General features: G+C 37.0%; 1 protein-coding gene across 1 annotated transcript in view; it reads right to left on the minus strand.

The window, feature by feature from the left end:
• BIRC6 (baculoviral IAP repeat containing 6) overlaps positions 1 to 19,222 on the minus strand; it is a 234,076-nt gene that overhangs the window by 9,935 nt on the left and 204,919 nt on the right. Inside the window, 5 exon segments of the mRNA XM_042449523.1 lie at positions 153 to 314; positions 2,142 to 2,359; positions 4,383 to 4,493; positions 6,005 to 6,150; positions 14,122 to 14,332. Of these exon segments, the coding sequence (XP_042305457.1) occupies positions 153 to 314; positions 2,142 to 2,359; positions 4,383 to 4,493; positions 6,005 to 6,150; positions 14,122 to 14,332 (848 nt within the window).

The raw sequence follows: 19,222 nt of genomic DNA on the forward strand, positions 1-19,222 counted from the left end.
TATTTTGTAGCAAAACAGACTGGTTAATTTAAAACATTTTATTAACATGTCACTCAAATAAATTAAGTTCTATGTACCCACTTCACCCAGGATGACCAGAAAATCTGTTTTAAACACAATTGTTCCAACTAAGATTAAGACACATTCTTTACCTTGCCATCATTGTAAAGGTTTGGATTGAATCTCACGCTGTGTCCTCCAGTTGTTTCCAGATTCACAAGTGGAGGTGAATTAGGATAGTCTTGTGGAAAATATACATCAAACTCAAAGCATCCATTTGCATAAGGTGTGTCTGCTGGGCCAGTTATCAAAACCTTTGAAAATGTATTACATAGAAGTTATAGTAAGAACCTTAGAAAACTAATTATCTATATAAAAGAAATTACAAATAGTAACAGGAAAATTTATTTTAGTCATTTAATTTTAATTTATAACAGTATTTGACTAAGTTCCTCCTGACGTCTCTGTATCTTTCATTTCTGCCTGGCTCCCTGCCCTGCAGTTTATCAACTTCCAATGTTCTCTGTCATATGTAATTCTTCAGCATAAACAGGCAAAATCTCTCTGTATACAGGCCAAATGATTTCCACCAGATCCCCTCATCTTTTTGGACTCTACTTTGAAATCCCTGCCCCTTCCATTTTCTCTTTTTTGTCTAAGACTTGACACCTCCACTTTTCCTTTTCTCAGTCTGATAATCTATCTATCCAGTAGTCTGTTGCAACACCTGAAGAAGCAACACCAAGATGTATTTCCTTAGGGCAGAGATAGGAGAAAGATCTGAGCAGCCAGAAAGAAGAGACAAGTCCTAGAGGGCAGAGGTGCTACAGTAGGGGCTCTAAATTTCCTCCCCAAGGGCTCCCTTCCCCAATTTTGGAAGACTTGGAATGGACTAAGTACGGGGCCATGAGAGAGACATTTACAACAACAGCCCAAATGTCTTAAGGGAAAGAGGGGTAGGATCAACAAGACTATGTAATTAGTTGGATTATTGGTAAGATGCATACTTTTGTCACTCCTTCCTCCTTCTTCCTTCCAAATCTCATCAGTTAGTTTACTATTAGAATCAAGTAAAAAAGTATCCTCTCTTTAAGTATGCTGGCATCTATCATCATCGTATATCTTAGTTAAATTTTAACAAACTTGGGCCTGTTACAGACTGCCAAAATAAAGCTGCTTCGGGTCTCCTTGGAGATATGCTGTTTAAATGATGCATGCACCCTAAGAATCCGGAAGCTGCACCAAAGCGACCTCTGAACTCTTAGGACCCCATGCATCATTTAAATAGCATACCTCCAAAGAGACCCGAAGCAGCTTTATTTTGGTAGTCTGTAACAGGCCTTAGCTGGCTAATGATCTTGGGAGCAGTATCAGAACAAAAGCAATGTGAAATGAACTGCCACAAAAGTGCAGTAAACAACAATTAGTAAGATTTGCTTGTTATTGTGGTTTTTTGGAAGGAAAAAACACCAATTTACATGTGTAAACCAGCAGAAACATTTCTGGAGTTACCTATACAAAATTGGGCTTAGTTATTTCTCTCTTTAGGGTCTAATCTTTAGGCTTAAAACATGTCATGGGATTTTTTTTAAAACACACGGGCCCTACATATTTGTGATTTTGATTTTTGCGGATTTGATGAATATGTTCTCTCTAAGAATCTCTAGGTTCTCCAGTGTGACTCTATAGTCAACTTTCACCAGAAGCTGACTATAGAGTAATAGTAGAAGATCTAGATATTTCTAGAGGGAACACTCAGCTAGGCATTTATAGGTCTTCCATCATGACTTGATGTTGATGGTGGGAGACCTAGAGATTTCAAGAGCAGTATTCTGTCAGGTTAAAAAGTGTTGTTTTTTTAATCTGTGGTTTCTCCACTTTCATGGGTGTCCTGTGTTCCTAACCTCAGTGAAGGTGGAGGGCCCACGGTATAGCTATTTGGATATTCCAATGCAAATCCATGGAGAAAGAATAGCATTCCAGATTCCACATCTGTTTGCATCTGAGTTTAGACTGGACCTCAACTTATTTGATGTGGATTAGGCCCAGATTTGAATCATCACATTGAATTCCTAACCAAATAGGGAGTATTGTACACAGCTCCAATTCTTGGGGCTTGTAATACAAGCTTGATTTTTTACCTTCATAATGTCTAGTCTCTCCTCATCACACCGGACAAAAACACTGGATGAAGAAGAAAGTGGAAGCGATGTTGAAAGTGTTACAGCTTCTTGAGCAAGACGCCGGGCTCTGGCTGCACTGTTTGCATCACTGGCATTTTTCACCTGAGACATGTAGTGGTAATTTACTTTAAAGACTAGTTTTCCATCATCATCTTCAGAAACCATCTCAAACGTATCTGAAATAAAAAGTATTACATTTTAGTTTAGAGAGGGAAAATGTTAAACTGGAAAAAGTAGATGGATTGACGAAAATGCCACTATATAAACACACCATCTTCTTCTTCACAGAAATTTTAATACACTAAGGTAAATGGGCAGAATGAAGCTCCAACCCATCAGTTTAGGCATATTGACTATCTTGATTTTCTTGCATACAAATACACTAATTGACAGGCACCATTTAGAAGTACACTACTAAGAATATCATGGATTACACTCTGGTTATAAATGATCATGGGAGAAATGAATTCATCATCATCATCACCATCACCCCCCCCCCACCACCACCATTTTTTTTGTATCCCACTATTTCCTGATTGTGCTAGTTTTACTAAACATATTATCTGTTTCCTGCTATTGAAATATTGAAGCCCATTAAACATTACTACCTTTCTCTACATATTAAGGCCATAATTTAACATTACCCATCAAAAGAACATCTAGAGAAAAAAAGGCAAAAAGGGAAGATGACACTAACATGTCATATAACTTCTTTAAGTCTTAGCACATGTAATTTCTAACCAAACACAGTGTGTAGAGCTAGTGCTGGGTCAATTTCATTTATTTTTCTGCTAGAATGTTTTCAGCAGATTTATTAAAAGAATCAAAGAGAATCACAAACCTTCCACTTGCTGAGACTTCAGATTTCTAAAACTAAGTATCATTGGGAGATGAACAGAATAAAATCTCAACCAAAAATCCATCTCATAGGTTGCCATAATTACAAAGTCCTGAAGTTACTACTGAAATGTTAAGTCTCCCTCCTTGAGAAATATAGATAGAGCATAAAAATCTGATGTATTATTTGTAGATTTATCACTGTTATCTGTGGGCTGGTTTTTAAGTGTCAGAAAACACTCTTCTTGAAAATGGAGTAAAGATGGGAAGTTCACAAATCTTCATTTATTAATACACCCAGCTTGGCTCAAAAAGTCCTTTATATTTTATAACAGCTTTGGAAACTGCATAAAAGCAGCAAAAAAGGAAATGTGGTTTATTTGTGCTTCTTGTCACCACTTCAACCTATTTAGAAAAAACTGAAGACTGGTAATTACTAGAGATGTTCATTCTGTTATGCTTCCAAATATTGAAATAATTAAGACTATACTACGGTCGGCCCTCCGAATCCACAGATTTTTTATCCACAGATTCAACTACCCACAGCTTGAAAATATTTTAAAAATATATAAATTCTTAAAACAAACAAACCTTGATTTTGCTATTTAATATAAGGGAAATCATTTTACTACCCCATTATATAGAATGGGACTTGAACAGCCACATATGTTGGTATCCAACAGGCAGTCCTGGAACCAAACCCCAGGAGACATCAAGTATCCACTGTACATCTTTCAGCAGCTAGTCAATAAATGACCTAGTTTAGCAGCAGTATTATGTCCTGATAGATGGCTACCTTGATCTTCGCTTCTCCAGCTCCCCCACTCTCTGAAGGTTTTTTGTACTATAAAAAGCTTCCACCCTTCCTCCTTATACGTCATAGATTTGAAATTAACCCCCCCCACACATCTGTGAATTACCCTTTTTCTTCCTTTGAAATCCCTGTGTGTGCCCTTGCCCCCACCTCCACCAAATTGACCAAGGCCAAAAGGAGCTCCAAAACTGAATGAAGTGACTTCTAGAGCTCTGAAGGAGCTGAAAATAGCTATTCAATCATAAGACTACACCCAACACTGCTCTATAGTAACAAAGAATATTATCAATCTAAGCAAGTGTGACTAGAACAACTGATATTGTCTCTGCTTACTTCTACCTCTACCTCCTCTTCCTGTTCCCTCTAAGTTGAATTTTACACTGCAAGTTCCTGGGATCAGATCTCTGTCCTCCTCTACTCTGAAAAGTGCTATGCACATCAATAGAAGTTTCTAAATATTAATTTTAATTTTAACTCTTTCAAATGTCTACAGCCTTTTTTGTTTTTGTGCCACAATACAGAAATGCAGAGATTTATTTTCAACTTACCGAACTGGAGTTTTTTCATTACAACCACATATTTTTCTTCAAGGGATCTTAAAACAGACAAAGGCTTGGGTTTCACTGCAGCTTTTTTAGAGTATTCAGCTAATTTTTTCTCTGTTATAATAATTGTAAGAAAGAAGATTATGTTAAAACAATATTTTAAAATACAACTTTCTATTGAATTTATTTCCTTTCCAGTATAACAACAAAGCAACAGCAAAGGACTCAGATGTAAACAATCGTAAAGTCAATTCAAATGCAGAATTTTTAAAGAATCATGTATGAGTATAAATCAAGCTCTTGGTAGCAGAATTTAGTTCTGCTTTTGGCCATTCTTCAAATGTACCACCAAAGTCTTAAGACAGGAAATTTTTTATGAGAAGTGAAAGTAAAGGGCCATGGACAAAAGCTTCAATATTTTTGTCTCAGTACCATCTTTTTTGTGTGTGGACACCCTGCAGAAACTGAAACAATGAGACAAACATTTATTTCCATACGTGTATGCCTTTGAAGACTATGGTTGCATTCGCACAACAGAGATAATCTGGTTTGACACCATTTTAACTGTCATGGCTCATTGCTAGGGAATTCTGGAAATTCTGCAACTAACTACCATCCACAGAATGCCCTAGCCTTGAGCCATGTTAGTTAAAGTGGTATCAAACTGGATTATTTCTGCAGTATGGATGCAGCCTATGCCGTGTATTTGTGAAAGTTTCAGTATAACTGTTTTCAATGCAACCAGCTTTCAATTTAAAGAAACATTAACTGTATTTATCTATCCAGAGCTTTTTTCCATCTGTTTATAAATGTAACAGGATGCTGAGTGACAACTTGTTAACAATTATATGTCTCACAAACAAAATCCTAAGAAGTAATAAGCTGAAGCAGTCTAGTTGACAGGGAACTACGGACAGAGGCTAGGGACACAGTCAGAGAGGAATGCAGAAAGATGCTAACTGTGAACAAAAATAAAGAAAAGAAACAATGGATGAGAGACAAAACACTGCAAACTGTAAAAGAGAAAAGAGAAGCTAAAGAAAAGAGCGACAGAACAGAACCAGAACACTGAATGCAACTGTTTAGCAATTAGTGTGCAAGAATAAAGAGAATTATTATAATAACCACTGCAGTGAAATAGAAGACAACAACAAAATAGGGGGAACAAGAGACCTCTCTTCGAAAAGATCTAGGAATTCAAAGGGAAATTTAAATCAAGAATGGGGATGTTATTTGATCAGCAGAGGAAAATAATACATGACCAAGATGAACTATAGACAGTGGAAGCAATACACAGAAGAACTATATAAAAGACAAGAACGGGTGAATGATGCATGGGAAGAAGACCCATGTGAAGATGAATCCCAAATTCTGGAAATTGAAGTAAAAGTGGCACTCCAAGCAATTGGGGAAAATAAATCACCAGGAACAGATGTCATACCAACAGAATTGCTAAAATCCAAAGACAGAGTTAAGCTTAGTTTTAACTAAAATCTGTCAACCAATACAGGAAACAAAACAATAGTCCACAGATTGGAAACAATCAATATACACTGCCATTCCTAAAAAAAGAGACACAAGCAAGTGCAGCAACTACAGTGCTCCTAAAAATGTTTCTTTTTTACCTTGGTTGGCTTGGCGCAAACTTGTTGTAGCAGCATACACTATCTCAGCAGTCCTCTGGATATCTGGCACCAGAAGTGTCAGTCCCTCTGGTTCCTGATCTGATGTATCTGACTTCACTCCAGTTTTTGATTTGTCCTTTTTAGACCTACAAAATACAAGATTGTGGTTTTAAGTAAAGTTGATTAAATTAAAAAATAAGTAACAAATGAAACAGTGAGAACCTTTCAAAATCCAAATTTTTGTTATGGTAAATAAATCAAAATGCATTTAGCTTGATGCACACAGACTTGTGAAATATAGGAAGGAAACCAACCAAAGTCCCTATAACCGAAAAAATCAAAGATAATAACCAAACAAAACAACCGAAGGGTTCTGGCAAAAACTATAAGGGAATAACAGCACCCTGGAGCAAAAAAACAATGTAGTATCTAAAAGGGTAAAATTACCCCACTGGAAGATCTATAAATGCTAAGGGTGAATAAAATATCCAAAGTACAAAACCAGAGAAACTAAACCCTGGAGAAAAGCCAATAAAACAACAGAAAGGGTGGAGAAACCCCCCCTCCTTTTTTTCCCCCTTTGGCAATTATAAACAATTCTATAAGAACAAAAGGCCAGATGCGTTTCGACCTACGTCTTCTTCAGTGGCCTGCCAATGTTTAAAATATAAAAAGTATAATAACTCCTTAGCACACAATATAACTTTGCTGAATTCAAAAGCTGCAATGAGCCTAACCTGCTCTCAGAGTGTCTTATATAACCAGCTGTGCTGTTATTCCCTTATAGTTTTTGCCAGAACTCTTCGGTTGTTTTGTTGAAATATAGGAAAGAACATTTATATTTGTGTTGTACATATATGTTGCTGCTGTGTTCCTTCAAGTTGTTTCCAACTTGTAGTGACCTTAAGGCAAGCTTAAATTGGGGTTTTTGTGGCAAGATTTGTTCAGAATGGGTTTATCTTTCCTTACTTCTGAGGTTGAGAGAGTGCAATTTACCCACAGTCACAGCAATTTGAACCATGGTCTCCAGAGTCACAGTCCAAGGCTCAAACCAGTACACATGCTGGCTTTCTATATATGCTCATCTCTTTTCTCCATCTGCCTACCACTACCCAAACAAGCTTGTGCCGTTATATTAAAATATTATTTGATTTTGTCAAGCAATTTGTCTGTGTAAAATCAAATTCTATAACAGCTTGCATGTTTAAGATACTAGTTTCTGAATTAAACCTGAATTAAAAAGTAGCATTAATAGAGGTACAATGGGCCCTTTGTATCCACTGGGGTTTGGTTCCAGAACTCCTTGTGGACACCAAAATTCATGAATGTTCAAGTCCCATTGGCATAGCAAAATGATGTCCCTTATATAGAATGGCAAAATTGAGGTTTGCTTTTTGGAATTCAAAAATATATATAATTTCAAGCCATGGATGGTTGAATCAGTGGATGTAGAATCTGTGCACATGAAGGCCTGATTGCAATTAAAAACATATTCAGTTCTTCATGTCTGACTAATTTGATTACCTTGGTGTCTCCCCTACTGGCTTGGATCGCCCCTTTCCTACCTTGCTGGAAAGTCTTCTTTTTTAAAAATTGAAATCTGCTGTATTGCACCAAGGTCTCCCAAGCTAATAATCATGTTGTCTTTCAAACCATCTAGCTCCTCAAAAGGAGTAGTAAGTTTTTTAATTGATTCTTCCCTTATCTTCTTTTCTTAATAGAAGGCGTCACTTGATTTTTGTCTTTGCTCTCCACCAATACTTTCTGTAGCACCTTCTTTTCAAAAAGAAACTGTACTGAAAAAGGCATGTAGACCAAATTCGTTCTTGACTTCTGGTCAGCTTCTCAGTGTCAAAGCCAGAGTGACTGTATAGCTGTACTTGTTGCTGCTATATTTCTAGCTGGAAACAATGCTGAATCATGCCATGCATCTGATATAAATAGTAGGGCCTCTTGAATCCTTTCTACTGCCCCATACAAAGAGTGCATATACTGATATTTTTGGTCTCTTAAATCTCCTGTGTCCATAATACTGCTGTTCTTCTGAAAATGGAAGCTACAGTGGAAGAAAGATCAATCTTGTGGCTTCATGTGATTTTTTAAGTGCCATTTTTATTCTATGTTCATCCATATCTGGATATGGTGTATCACCCTCGTTAGGGGCAACTGTATGAGAAATTAAAGTAGAAATTGTTCCATCGATCAATGGGACTTTAAGCTACTCCATGTCCTTCCCCTACTGACTGTCCTCCAGCTCTAATGCTTGCAACATGTACTTAGAATTATCTACACTGAATAACTTGTTTGTAGTCATTTCTTTTTCCATGGCACTCTCTGTAGTATCCTCTCTGTCATTAAAATTTCATCCTCCTATCTCTCCCTCAGATATTTCTGTTCAATCTCCACCTCTAAATCTGTGTTATCTTTTTCTAAATGTTTTGACTTTTTATTGCATTTTCACCAAGTTTTTCCTTCTTATTCCCTAACATTACTAATTTTATTTCCTTCTCTCTCTCCCTCTCTTTTTTTTGCTTAGATTTAACAGTATTGCATGCTGCAGACTTTTCCATCCTATCACCACCTGAATTGTGTCATTTAATTATTTGGAATCATTAGATATTACATTTACTCCATTTAATTCCTGTTTATTCAGTAAACTCATTCAACTCATTTGATTGTAAAAAAATCATTAAATATTTAGAATTCATTAAATTGCTTTCCAATACTAAGGGTGGTGAAACATGCGAAATAATCATGGTATTAATTTCTCTACTGACTGATTCTCTAATTATTTCTTATAAATTTACTGTCCTGAATAACTAAAGTAGATACATGTGGATAATCACGTATTGATTCATTCACTGTCCCTGGGTTGTCTGCCACCATTCTTTGCAAGTAAGATAGCAAGAAAATGTGACCTTCAGTACTTTTCCATTGCCCTGTTGCCTCTTTGTTTCCAAAAGACCTGTCCATCAAATGCTGTGTCTGCATTCCAGCCTCCTGCTTGGAAACACAGTGTGATTCAGCCCCATCCCACTGTGGAACATCCATTTCCAACATGGTGGCCCAAAATGACATTCAGCGATTTCTCTAGTTGTAACTGAAGAGCTCCTGAGGAGGTAACTGCTTCCTTTGTTTCAGCCCCAATTTTAATTTTTTTCACCATTTTTAATGAGACAGCAGGAGCACTCAGAATTGCTTTCACTAGTCATAGTAGATATTCTCTTCAATGACTTCTCATTAAATATTTCAGAAGAACACGTGTCTGCGACCATCTGGATCTTTTCAAAGTATTGGCTCCTTCTCTAAATCTTTCCTTCTCTTCTGAGTGTTCTCCATTAGTAAACCATTTAAACTAATCTAGTGTATGTGAAGGCAAAAAACCATGTCTAGTTGGCTAGCAAAGAAATTTAAAAACTGAGGTGAAGTCACAGGAATCAACCATCTTATCAGAAAAAAAATCTTGGGACTTTGGGATACCTTAACTGTTGTTGGTACAAGAAGAATAACCCAACTGTTTGTAGATTGCTCCTCCATGCCATCCAGAGAATTGCCTTGTATTACTGAACAGCAGGACCATTATACTGTTATGCTCCATCTTCTATTCCTAATACTGTAAATTATTATCTATCTTTTATTTCTATGAATTTCAGTCTACTTACTGTATACAGTCATGTATGTCTAGAAACTTAGGTTAAAAAATGACTCAAAAAACCTGAGTCGACTTATCCATGGATCAATGTAGATACTGTACTTTAACTTTCATTTTAAAAAGGTACCATCCCCTGGTGAAAGGCAAGATTATAATTGGTCCTGAAAGCACTGACCCCTCTCTATTATCTCATCCATCCAGCCTTTGGTATGAGCACAAACAGTTATGCCTGCAGGAATTTTGTAAGTTCTTTGGCACTGTTTTCCATTGGTTCGTCCTTTACGTCATTTGTTGAATGCTCTTAAGTTTCACCCTGGAACTATCCATGGGTCATATCAAAATCCATAGTTTTGATCTCAGAACCTGCCCTCAACTTATACATGAGGTTAACTTATAGTGGAGTATATATGGTAATTATCTTTCTTACTGTGTTTACATGGCCACTTGTAATATACAAACATTTTATACTATTTATATTAAAATACAGACATTTCCCTCAAAATATAGGGGTACCTCAAGGTTCCATTTTAGACCTTTTACTTTTCATACATTACTCTTGACTTATTTTACACTTATTGGCCTGTTACAGACAGCCAAAATAAAGCTGCTTCGAGTCACTTTGGAAGTATGGTATTTCAATGATGCGTGAGTCCTAAGAGTCTGGAAGCTTCACCAAAGCTGCACTCCAGTCCTTAGGACTGGAGCGTGGCTTTGGTGCGGCCTTTGGACTCTTAGGACGCATGTATCATTGAAATACCATACCTCCAAAGTGACTCGAAGAAGCTTTATTTTGGCTGTCTGTAACAGGCCATTATTATCAACTGTCTTATTTATACTTCAGTATTAGCAGTCATTATCTGTCTTGATAAAATTCAGTTATTTTCAGTCTTCTTAATTGTTGTCCATGCACAGAAGCTACACATAGAGAAACAGGACAGTAGGACCATGCTCATAGCTCTACATTCTGATGTCATGTATGGGATTGATTATATGGGTATATGGATGGTAGAGTCCTTGGCATATTTATAATCTCTTCTTGCATCTTCCTCAAAGCTCTGTATTCTTTTTTAAAACTAAAATGTTTGTAGGTTATTTTTGATTTTGTCATTTGAACTCTCTCTCTTTTAAATTTTTCTATTCACACAGTGAATCTAGATAATGCTTGAACAGAAGGCGCTTTAGGAAACACAGTGCCTCAAATTCATGGACGAAGTAAAACAGGACAGAAATTAACTAAACAAAGAGAAATCGTAGTTTACCTCTGAGTCCACTCTTATTAAATCGCATCATTAGCATTCCATTTGCAATTGGCAAATACTAGTAGATCTAATTCTTTCACTATTTATTCTTTCTACACTTTTCTTTGCTTGTCTTGGTCCTCTCTATTCCCACCTTTAGCTGTGGTTGCTGTTTAGTATTCTGCTGCTCATCACATTTTTAATTGTAGAAAAACTGCATTTTTGGGGGCTTGTGATTCCTCTTTTCTTCCTCTTCCCCATATTTCTCATTATACTCATCTCCAAGTGTATTCACTCACTAGTTTCTGCTTATCTTTCACCTCTGATTTCTCCATATTCTCCTCTTCAGTTTTTATATTTCATTGCTTCATATTAAAATTCTATCTCATTTCTGGATCTTCATACTGTTTCTCTTTTTTTCTTCTTATAGAATTCTTATTAGTTGGTATGTAATTGCTTTCTCTTCCTCTTTTTATAAAATACCTCAGCTCATTTATTCCTGTTAGCTCGTCTTTAATTCCTTCTGCCCTATCCTAACTAGCCTGTCCTCCCCCTTTATCTGATCAAATTAGATTTGAAGCTCATTAAGCTGTCTTTCATGAACTATGTACAGAAATCAAGTTACTTATAGAGACTTCACAAAATTATTATTCTTCACATTCCATAACATTTTATTTTTCTTCTGCATTTTAACAGTCACAGACATCCACCTTTAAGTCTCTAACATGTAGCAATATGTTTCTGTCTGTTATCATGGAGACACGAAAAACAGTTTGTTCATGTAAGAATTAATAATTAATGCTCCAGAAACTTTCCCACCAGTAATCAATAAATCAATTTCAGGCTTTCTGTAAATGTAGGGGACATTAACAGAGACATATTTATATATCCTCTAACAATTTACAGAGGAAAACTGGGACATTTATAGCGAAACAAGCTAAGAGATATTGCTGTGGAAGGGAGCTGCCAAATGATACAAGGATCCAGAAATGGAGTAAAGGCCACAACTTTATTGAACACACAGCAACAAAGGTAGGGTTGGCCCAAAGCATGAGGTCTGGATCTGGAACATCGATCAACACCCTGTTTGTTCGATAAACCAAAATGCCTGGTCATGGCCAGGCTTCGGGATGACATAGGGGCTATGTAAAATGACATCTCGCAGACATGCAACCGGCCAATCGCATGTTCTCAGTTAAGCCCCTAGTCACCAGGAGGCACTGTCACGATGTGGCCCCCGCAACAGTCACAGCGCATGCCCTCAGCGCTCCCGTGTCCAGAAGGACTCCTGATCCAGTGCTATGCAACCCTGGAAACCACACCCATCAGATCCATGACCTTCGCTACCACCCCCAATAGTTGTGACAAGATACATCCTAAACCCAGGGAGGGAAGGTGGGAGAGCTGAGCAAAATGGTGCTGAGCACGGACGCCATGTGGCCTAAATAGGCCCTAGAACACGGAAGGGGCCGAGGGAGGGAGGGAGCCCTGCCTCCAGGCCCAGCCAACCAATTGGCTTCTTGGAGGACCAGGGCAGCCAATGGGAAGAGACTAACCACCTCCCGTGCATGCCAGGAAATGGGAGTTCCCAGCAGGAGGCAGAAGTCCCTCCCCAACCTCCTTGGCTGGCCAATCACGGGCCTGCCGAACCCCGCAAAGCATGCTGGGGTGCGATTGGGCCCGTGGAGCAGATGGCAGCAACACAGCCGGCCTGGAATGTTGGGCGGCTGCATTTGTAGCAGTATGCTTTTGCATAAAACTACCACCCCTTCCTCTTCTCTTCCCCTGCTGAATTAAGATGATTCAAAAATTCAAAGCAATCATTTTTCATTGCCTGTACCTCAGTTTTACCACCATGCCTGCCTTGGTACAGGGACCAAAAGTGCATTTCAGAATTCTCTTCTAATTTGATGACTTGAAGTCATATGCACACATAATAAGTAATGGAATGATTTACATTTGATAAGCAACTTTTCTAGATCTGGCCATCTGGTTGATAACCAAAGACCACTGGATTCCTTCTAATCAAACAGAGCACATTTCACATCTGAGATCTGACTAAGAAAATGAAACACTGCTATGTGATTAAGAACCCTGAAAAAGCTGGGCTTCCCATAGAATGAGAGGATGCACAGGTTTTCCTCATTTGTTCAGATTAACTATGTCCTAAAAATTTGAGTAATGTTATGGCTGATTTTAAGAGGGTGGGGAACTCTTCTAGTAAAGTTCAAGGTTTTGCTAGCCTTCTGGTAATAATTCTGTAATAAATTAAGAGCGCTCTCTGTACAACTGAAAGAATTTTAATTAAGGATATATGTCTATTATCCTCTCTTCCTATTTGATTTGTTATCCACCCTAATAAGTACATAATAGTATAACCTGTGTTTGATATAGGACAATATCTGCATTAAAAATATAGGCTCTGGCCTACTTCATATACTGATGTGGTAAACTTATGCATGGCAGATTTTAGCAAGGAGAAGCATTCCACCCCACCTGCAACCTGAAGTGGTATAGTCAAGATATTTGTTGTTGTCGTTCACCACCCTCCAGTTGATCATGACCCATGGTGACCCTGTGGATGAGACATCTCCAAGACTCCCTGTCCTCTACTGTTCTGCTTAGTTCCTGCAAAGTCATACCTGTGGCCTCCTTAATAGAATCCTCCATCTAGCATGCGGCCTTCCTCTCTTTCTGCTTCCCTCCACCTTTCTTAGCATTACTGCATTTTTCAATGAGTCCTCCCTTCTCATGATGTGTCTAGGTACGACAGCCTCAGTTTTGTCATTTTGCCTTCCAGGAGGATTTCTGGCTTGATCTATTCTAGGACCCATTTGTTTGTCTTTTTGGCTTTCCACAGGTTCCTCAGGACTTTTCTCCAGCTCCACATCTCCAATTAATTGATTTTCTTCCTATCATCTTTCTTAATTGTCCAGCTTTCACATCCATAACTGGTAATATGGAATACAGTGATTTGTATGATTTTAACTTTTGTGCTCAGTTGTATAACTTTACATTTTAGGATCTTTTCTAGTTCTTTCATGGCTGTTGTGCGCATTTAATCTTCTTAATATTTCCTGGCTGCAATCCCCGTCCTTATCAATGTTTGATCCCAGGTCTGAGAACTCTTTTACTAAAGGTCCATCCAATCCAGTGTGTACAGCCCTTATTGAGAACACCACATCTTACTGCATTTGTTAAAATAGCAAGAGAAGTTAAAGAAATACCTTAGACGATTAGTGTAAGTATCCACACATGTCTTCATTTTAGCCAACAGAGTTCCAACTGAAGCTTGAGACTCCAACTGCTCTTCTTCCTCTTCTCCATTTTCTCCAGACAGAGGCAGCAATAATGGCACCATGGATGTGCATGAAGCAATAGCACGGAGAAGCTCTAACAAAGCTCTGTAGAGAGGAACATGCCTGGCCATGTCCAGAACTAGGAAAGAAAGAAAGTAATGTGGTAAAAACTTCACACACCTAGATTGACTTAAAACAGGAAAGATTACCTACAGTGAGCCTGCGCCATATGTGGGTTTCACTTACGCGACTTTCAACATACGCTGAAGCTGTGGGAGAATTTTATCAATGGTGCACGCATACCCATGGCGCAAGCACCACCTGGCGCCATGAGCACGCACCCCATTATTTTCAATGGGGTGCAAGCATATGTAATTTCCCCCTAACATGGGTGGGTAGGTCCGGAATGGATCCCCCACAGAAGGGAGTACTGTACTGTTTGTAGACGTTTGTGCAATGGGAATTAAGAAAAATGCATTTGTATACTGTTACAACAAAAATGTGCAATTTCATTATACAAATTTCATTTTATAAAGCAAACTACACTATGTTCAAATAATATAAATATATTTAATCTGCATATCTTATTCTTAATAGACAAAATTAACACGACTCATCATTTATTAATTTCTTTATTAAGGAAATTAACAACTATAATTAAAACCATACTAAAAGCAACAAGGAACACTTTGTACTGCCTCAAAAAAGAGACTTTCTATCAACAAAAACTCATGCAAAAATAAAAACCAGTTACTCTTAAAGGTGCTGCTATATTCTTTCCCTACTCTCTTTTTATGCTGACAGAGACTAACAGCTACTTCTTTGAAAAGGGAAAAAAGGTACACTTTAAAACTTCAAAATGAGCACTGAATTAGTTTCCAAGTTTTTCACTGCTGTTGAGTAGATGCTGGTATTCCAAACTGCTAAAATATGAAGATCCACTAAACAGCCAAAATACAACAGGAATAATTGCAGCAGCACAGCAGAGGTAAACTTAATGGTTATACAGAATGATAGTCTGTTTCAAATGGTATCAAGAAAGAAAATGAGAAGTGATATGCTGTTCTACCAAGTGCTAGCAACATTCTAACTGGAGCATGCCATTAAATTTTGAGAATCATAGTTCAGGGACACTATCAGGCTGGCAGCAGAGAATATGTATGGTATGAAACTAAATAAGTGAAAATGAAGTACATTAGGTAAAGAAAATAAATGATTAAGAGACAATGATGGAGGATACTGCAGATTTTCATTCAGAATGGCTAAAGCAGAATTCAAAGATATAACCATATCAGTTAGTCTGCAGAATCAGTATGCAGAGAGATCTTGTAGCACCTTGGAGACTAACTGAAAGAAAGAAGCTGGCAGCATGAGCTTTCATAGACTTCAGTCTAATTCCTAAGATGCTTTTGGTGGAGTGGAGCCAGGGACAGACATATATATGCCATAGATATGTGAGATTGTCAATTCAAATTCAACATTGCAGAGTTGACACTCATAGGAACAACATACTATCAGGACATACTAAGGTAAGGCAGTAAGGCATCTGTAGAAATATTGAATGTACAGTGATTCTGGACACAAAATGTTACAACCCTGATAAATATAAGTTAAATTCTAATGCTACATATTTGGCAAAATAGGATATGTTAGCAGATGTGGGGAAAATAGTATTGTGGGAGTTTTGAACAATCTTGCATCTGAAATTTAATTCAGACTCTTTGAAAACATATTTTTCAGAATGAACAGCAATATTTTTACTGACCATAACATATAATTAAGCCATGACAAAAGGTGAATGGTTTTTACAGTGCTTTTGCCTAGATGTAAACAGAAAAAGGATAGATGAGCGTATGGAATGATGGCATTATTACAGCCCAAAGAATTCATCCCATAGAAGTTTTAAAATGTAGATAAATGAAAGAATGGCCACAAGACCTGCTTGTTAAGATTAAGTGTGTTATGAGAGTTTCTGCAGTGCAAAGTATTTTTGTTACCTTTCCAGACAGTATAATCTATTGTCTCAACACTCAACAGTTTTTTCTTCTCAGTCTATCTCACTCTTACCCGAAGGAGAAAAATATCAAAGGACAAGTATTTGTGAATTCCGACCCATCAATACATATTTTTGATTTCTTGAACCTTTAGATGTCAGTGGAATCAATAATCACATAACCATGGTAACTATGCATAGCTATGTAACTGTTCTTCCACCTGAATAATTTTTTATCAACTTTCTATCTCATAACAGGCTTTGTGCAACTGGTTTGCCTACAAATAGCCAATTCTTTCATTTACAGGAAACACCCACACCCATAGGTGAATCCTAATACAAATCTATTAAAATAAGAAAAGGCAAGGAGTTCATTTGCATTACAACCTGCATTTAAACACAGATGAAGTTTTAAGAGAACAAGAAATCACAAAGAATTTGAATATGCTGATCACAACTGAAGTTAAAATATTAAATTACTCATTTTGGCACTATTTCATTTTATTGAACAAGTCCAAATGTATAGCAATACTTAAATATGTTTCACAGCCATTCCCTGTATCCTAGAATGAAGGGTTGGTATTCATCATTATCGGTAAACATAATTCTGCTCTAATTTAAAATGTTTAAAAGTGCATGAGAATGTGGGCCATATTATACAACTGGAACAGTGGGAGAAAGCATGGACTAGAGGTGTAAAGTTTACATTGAGCTCTAACATGACAGAAAATTTCTGTAAGATGTTTTATAGGTGGCACCTTACACCAGAAAAACATATAAAGGCTCCTCTAATACATGCTGGGAAATATGCAGATAATATGGAATCCTTATATCATATTTGGTGGTCCTGCAAGAAAGCACAGGTGTATCAGGCCAAAATTCACAAAGTAATGCAAGAAATTTTGAAAAGGAAACTAAACTTGAAAACAGAATTCTATCTTTTAAACGTAATTGAAGAAAAAATAGAGAAGTGTCAGGGAAAATATATATATAGTATATATAGTAATGGTGGTTAGGACAGTCTATGTTAGACATTGGGGAAAAAAACAATTACCAACACAAGAAGAATGGCTATTGAAAATTTGAGACTCAATGGAGATGGACAGATTAACATGACTATTAAAAGAAAAGACTTCTCGAAAGTTTGAAAAAGATTGGAAGATGTTGGAACTCGGGGAAAGGTTCTTGATAGCAAAGTAAAAATTTCACCTACAATGGTGCAGAATATAATAAAATAGATAAGAAAATCAAGTAACAGACAGCTCACTTAAAGTAGAGTTACACTTTATCAACAGACAACAAATGTAAAGGTATTTCAAATACAGCTAATAGCTATGTCATAGGAAGTCATAATTTTAATGTTTATGTTCATGTTCAGTGCTATCATATTTATTTAACAGTTCAGGTGTTTTTGTTCTGTTTAGCTTTTTGCTGGTTTCTAATGAATGAATGTACAGTAATAAGACTGTATTATGTTTTATATCATTTTTATTATGTGTTAAAATCAATAAAATATGATAATGAATAAAAGTTTTATTGGATTTCTGCTCTTCTCGACAATTGGATCAAACTACATTTTCAAAAAAGGGGCTAAACTATATAGAATCAACATCAAATTTATTAAGTAAGTATTACAATTAACCATTTAACAGTTTTATTCACCTTCTCTTTCACTACAACACAACCATCCCATCATCTGAAAATGGTTCTTAGGCACTGTTGATTGGTGTTTCTGTATTATTAGGAATTATCACATCGTTTTAGTAGATTTAAGCTGTATCTGTCAAAATGACCAGTGCAATAAAAACTACAGGTTGAATCTCCCTCATCTGGAATTCCAAAATTTGAAATACAGTTGTCTCTCCATATATATTCACTGGGATTAGGGGTGAAGGATCTCTGTGAATGTGGAAAACTGCAAATTGAAAAAACACTATTGTTTTTACCAAAAAGAAGACCTATCTAGGAATCTCCAGGTCCTCTAGTGCAACATCTGTCAGAGGTTGATCATAGAATCATGTTGGAGAACCTACAAATACCTAGAGAAGTATTTTCTCTAGCAACCTCTAGGTCCTCCAGCACAACTCTATGGTCAGCTTCTGGCACAATTGCTCTGGAAGACACAGAGATTCCTAGAGAGAACATATTAATCAAAACTGCAAATAATCAGATCTGCAAAAGTGAAACAGCAAATGTGGAAGTTCAACTGTACTTCCAAAAATAAAAAATAAAAATTAATGGGTGACTGAGATAATGACATTTTTTGCCTTCTGATGATTCAATGTACAGAAACTTTGTTCCATGCATAAAATTATTTAAAATATTTATAAAATTACCACCATGCCATGTGAAAAGGCGTATATTAAATATAAATGAATTTTTTGTGTTGGTTCCATTTCCAAGATATCTCATTGCTGTTGTTGTTGTGTGCTTTCAAGTTGTTTCCTCTCATGTATTTTTCTGGGCAAGATTTGTTCAGAGGAGGTTTGCCACTGCACTCCCGAGGCTGAGCATGTGACATGTTACTTGTCCAAGGTTACCCAGTGAGTTTCATGGCCAAGCTGAGAACCAAAACCTGGTTGCCAGAGTTGTAATCTAACACTTAAACCACTATACCGCACTGGCTCTCATTATGTACATATATGCAAATAGAGAAATTCTAAAATCCATCACCATCCTGAAAGCACTTCTGGTCCCAAGCAAATTTTGAATAAGGGAGACTCAATCTATATTAGTATCCAATCCTTCTATTTCCCTGATTACTGCTTGTATAGAGATAACACTACAACCACATTAACCCTGCTTTCTATGCAAAAAGAAAGTGTGTATAAGTGTCTTCAAGCCACCTGTTGACTTATGTGACCCCATGAATTTCACAGGGTTTTCTAAGGCAAGTAATACTCAGGAGTAGTTTTGTCAGTTCCTTCCTCTAAAACACAGCCTACAGCACATCCCACTCATATTAGCTTACTTGCAAATTAGCTTACTTGCTGTTCACCGCTATGATCTCTGGAATAGTGGTATATAAATAAATAA

The sequence above is a fragment of the Sceloporus undulatus genome, chromosome 1 (assembly GCF_019175285.1).
Source record: "Sceloporus undulatus isolate JIND9_A2432 ecotype Alabama chromosome 1, SceUnd_v1.1, whole genome shotgun sequence".
NCBI lineage: Eukaryota > Metazoa > Chordata > Lepidosauria > Squamata > Phrynosomatidae > Sceloporus > Sceloporus undulatus.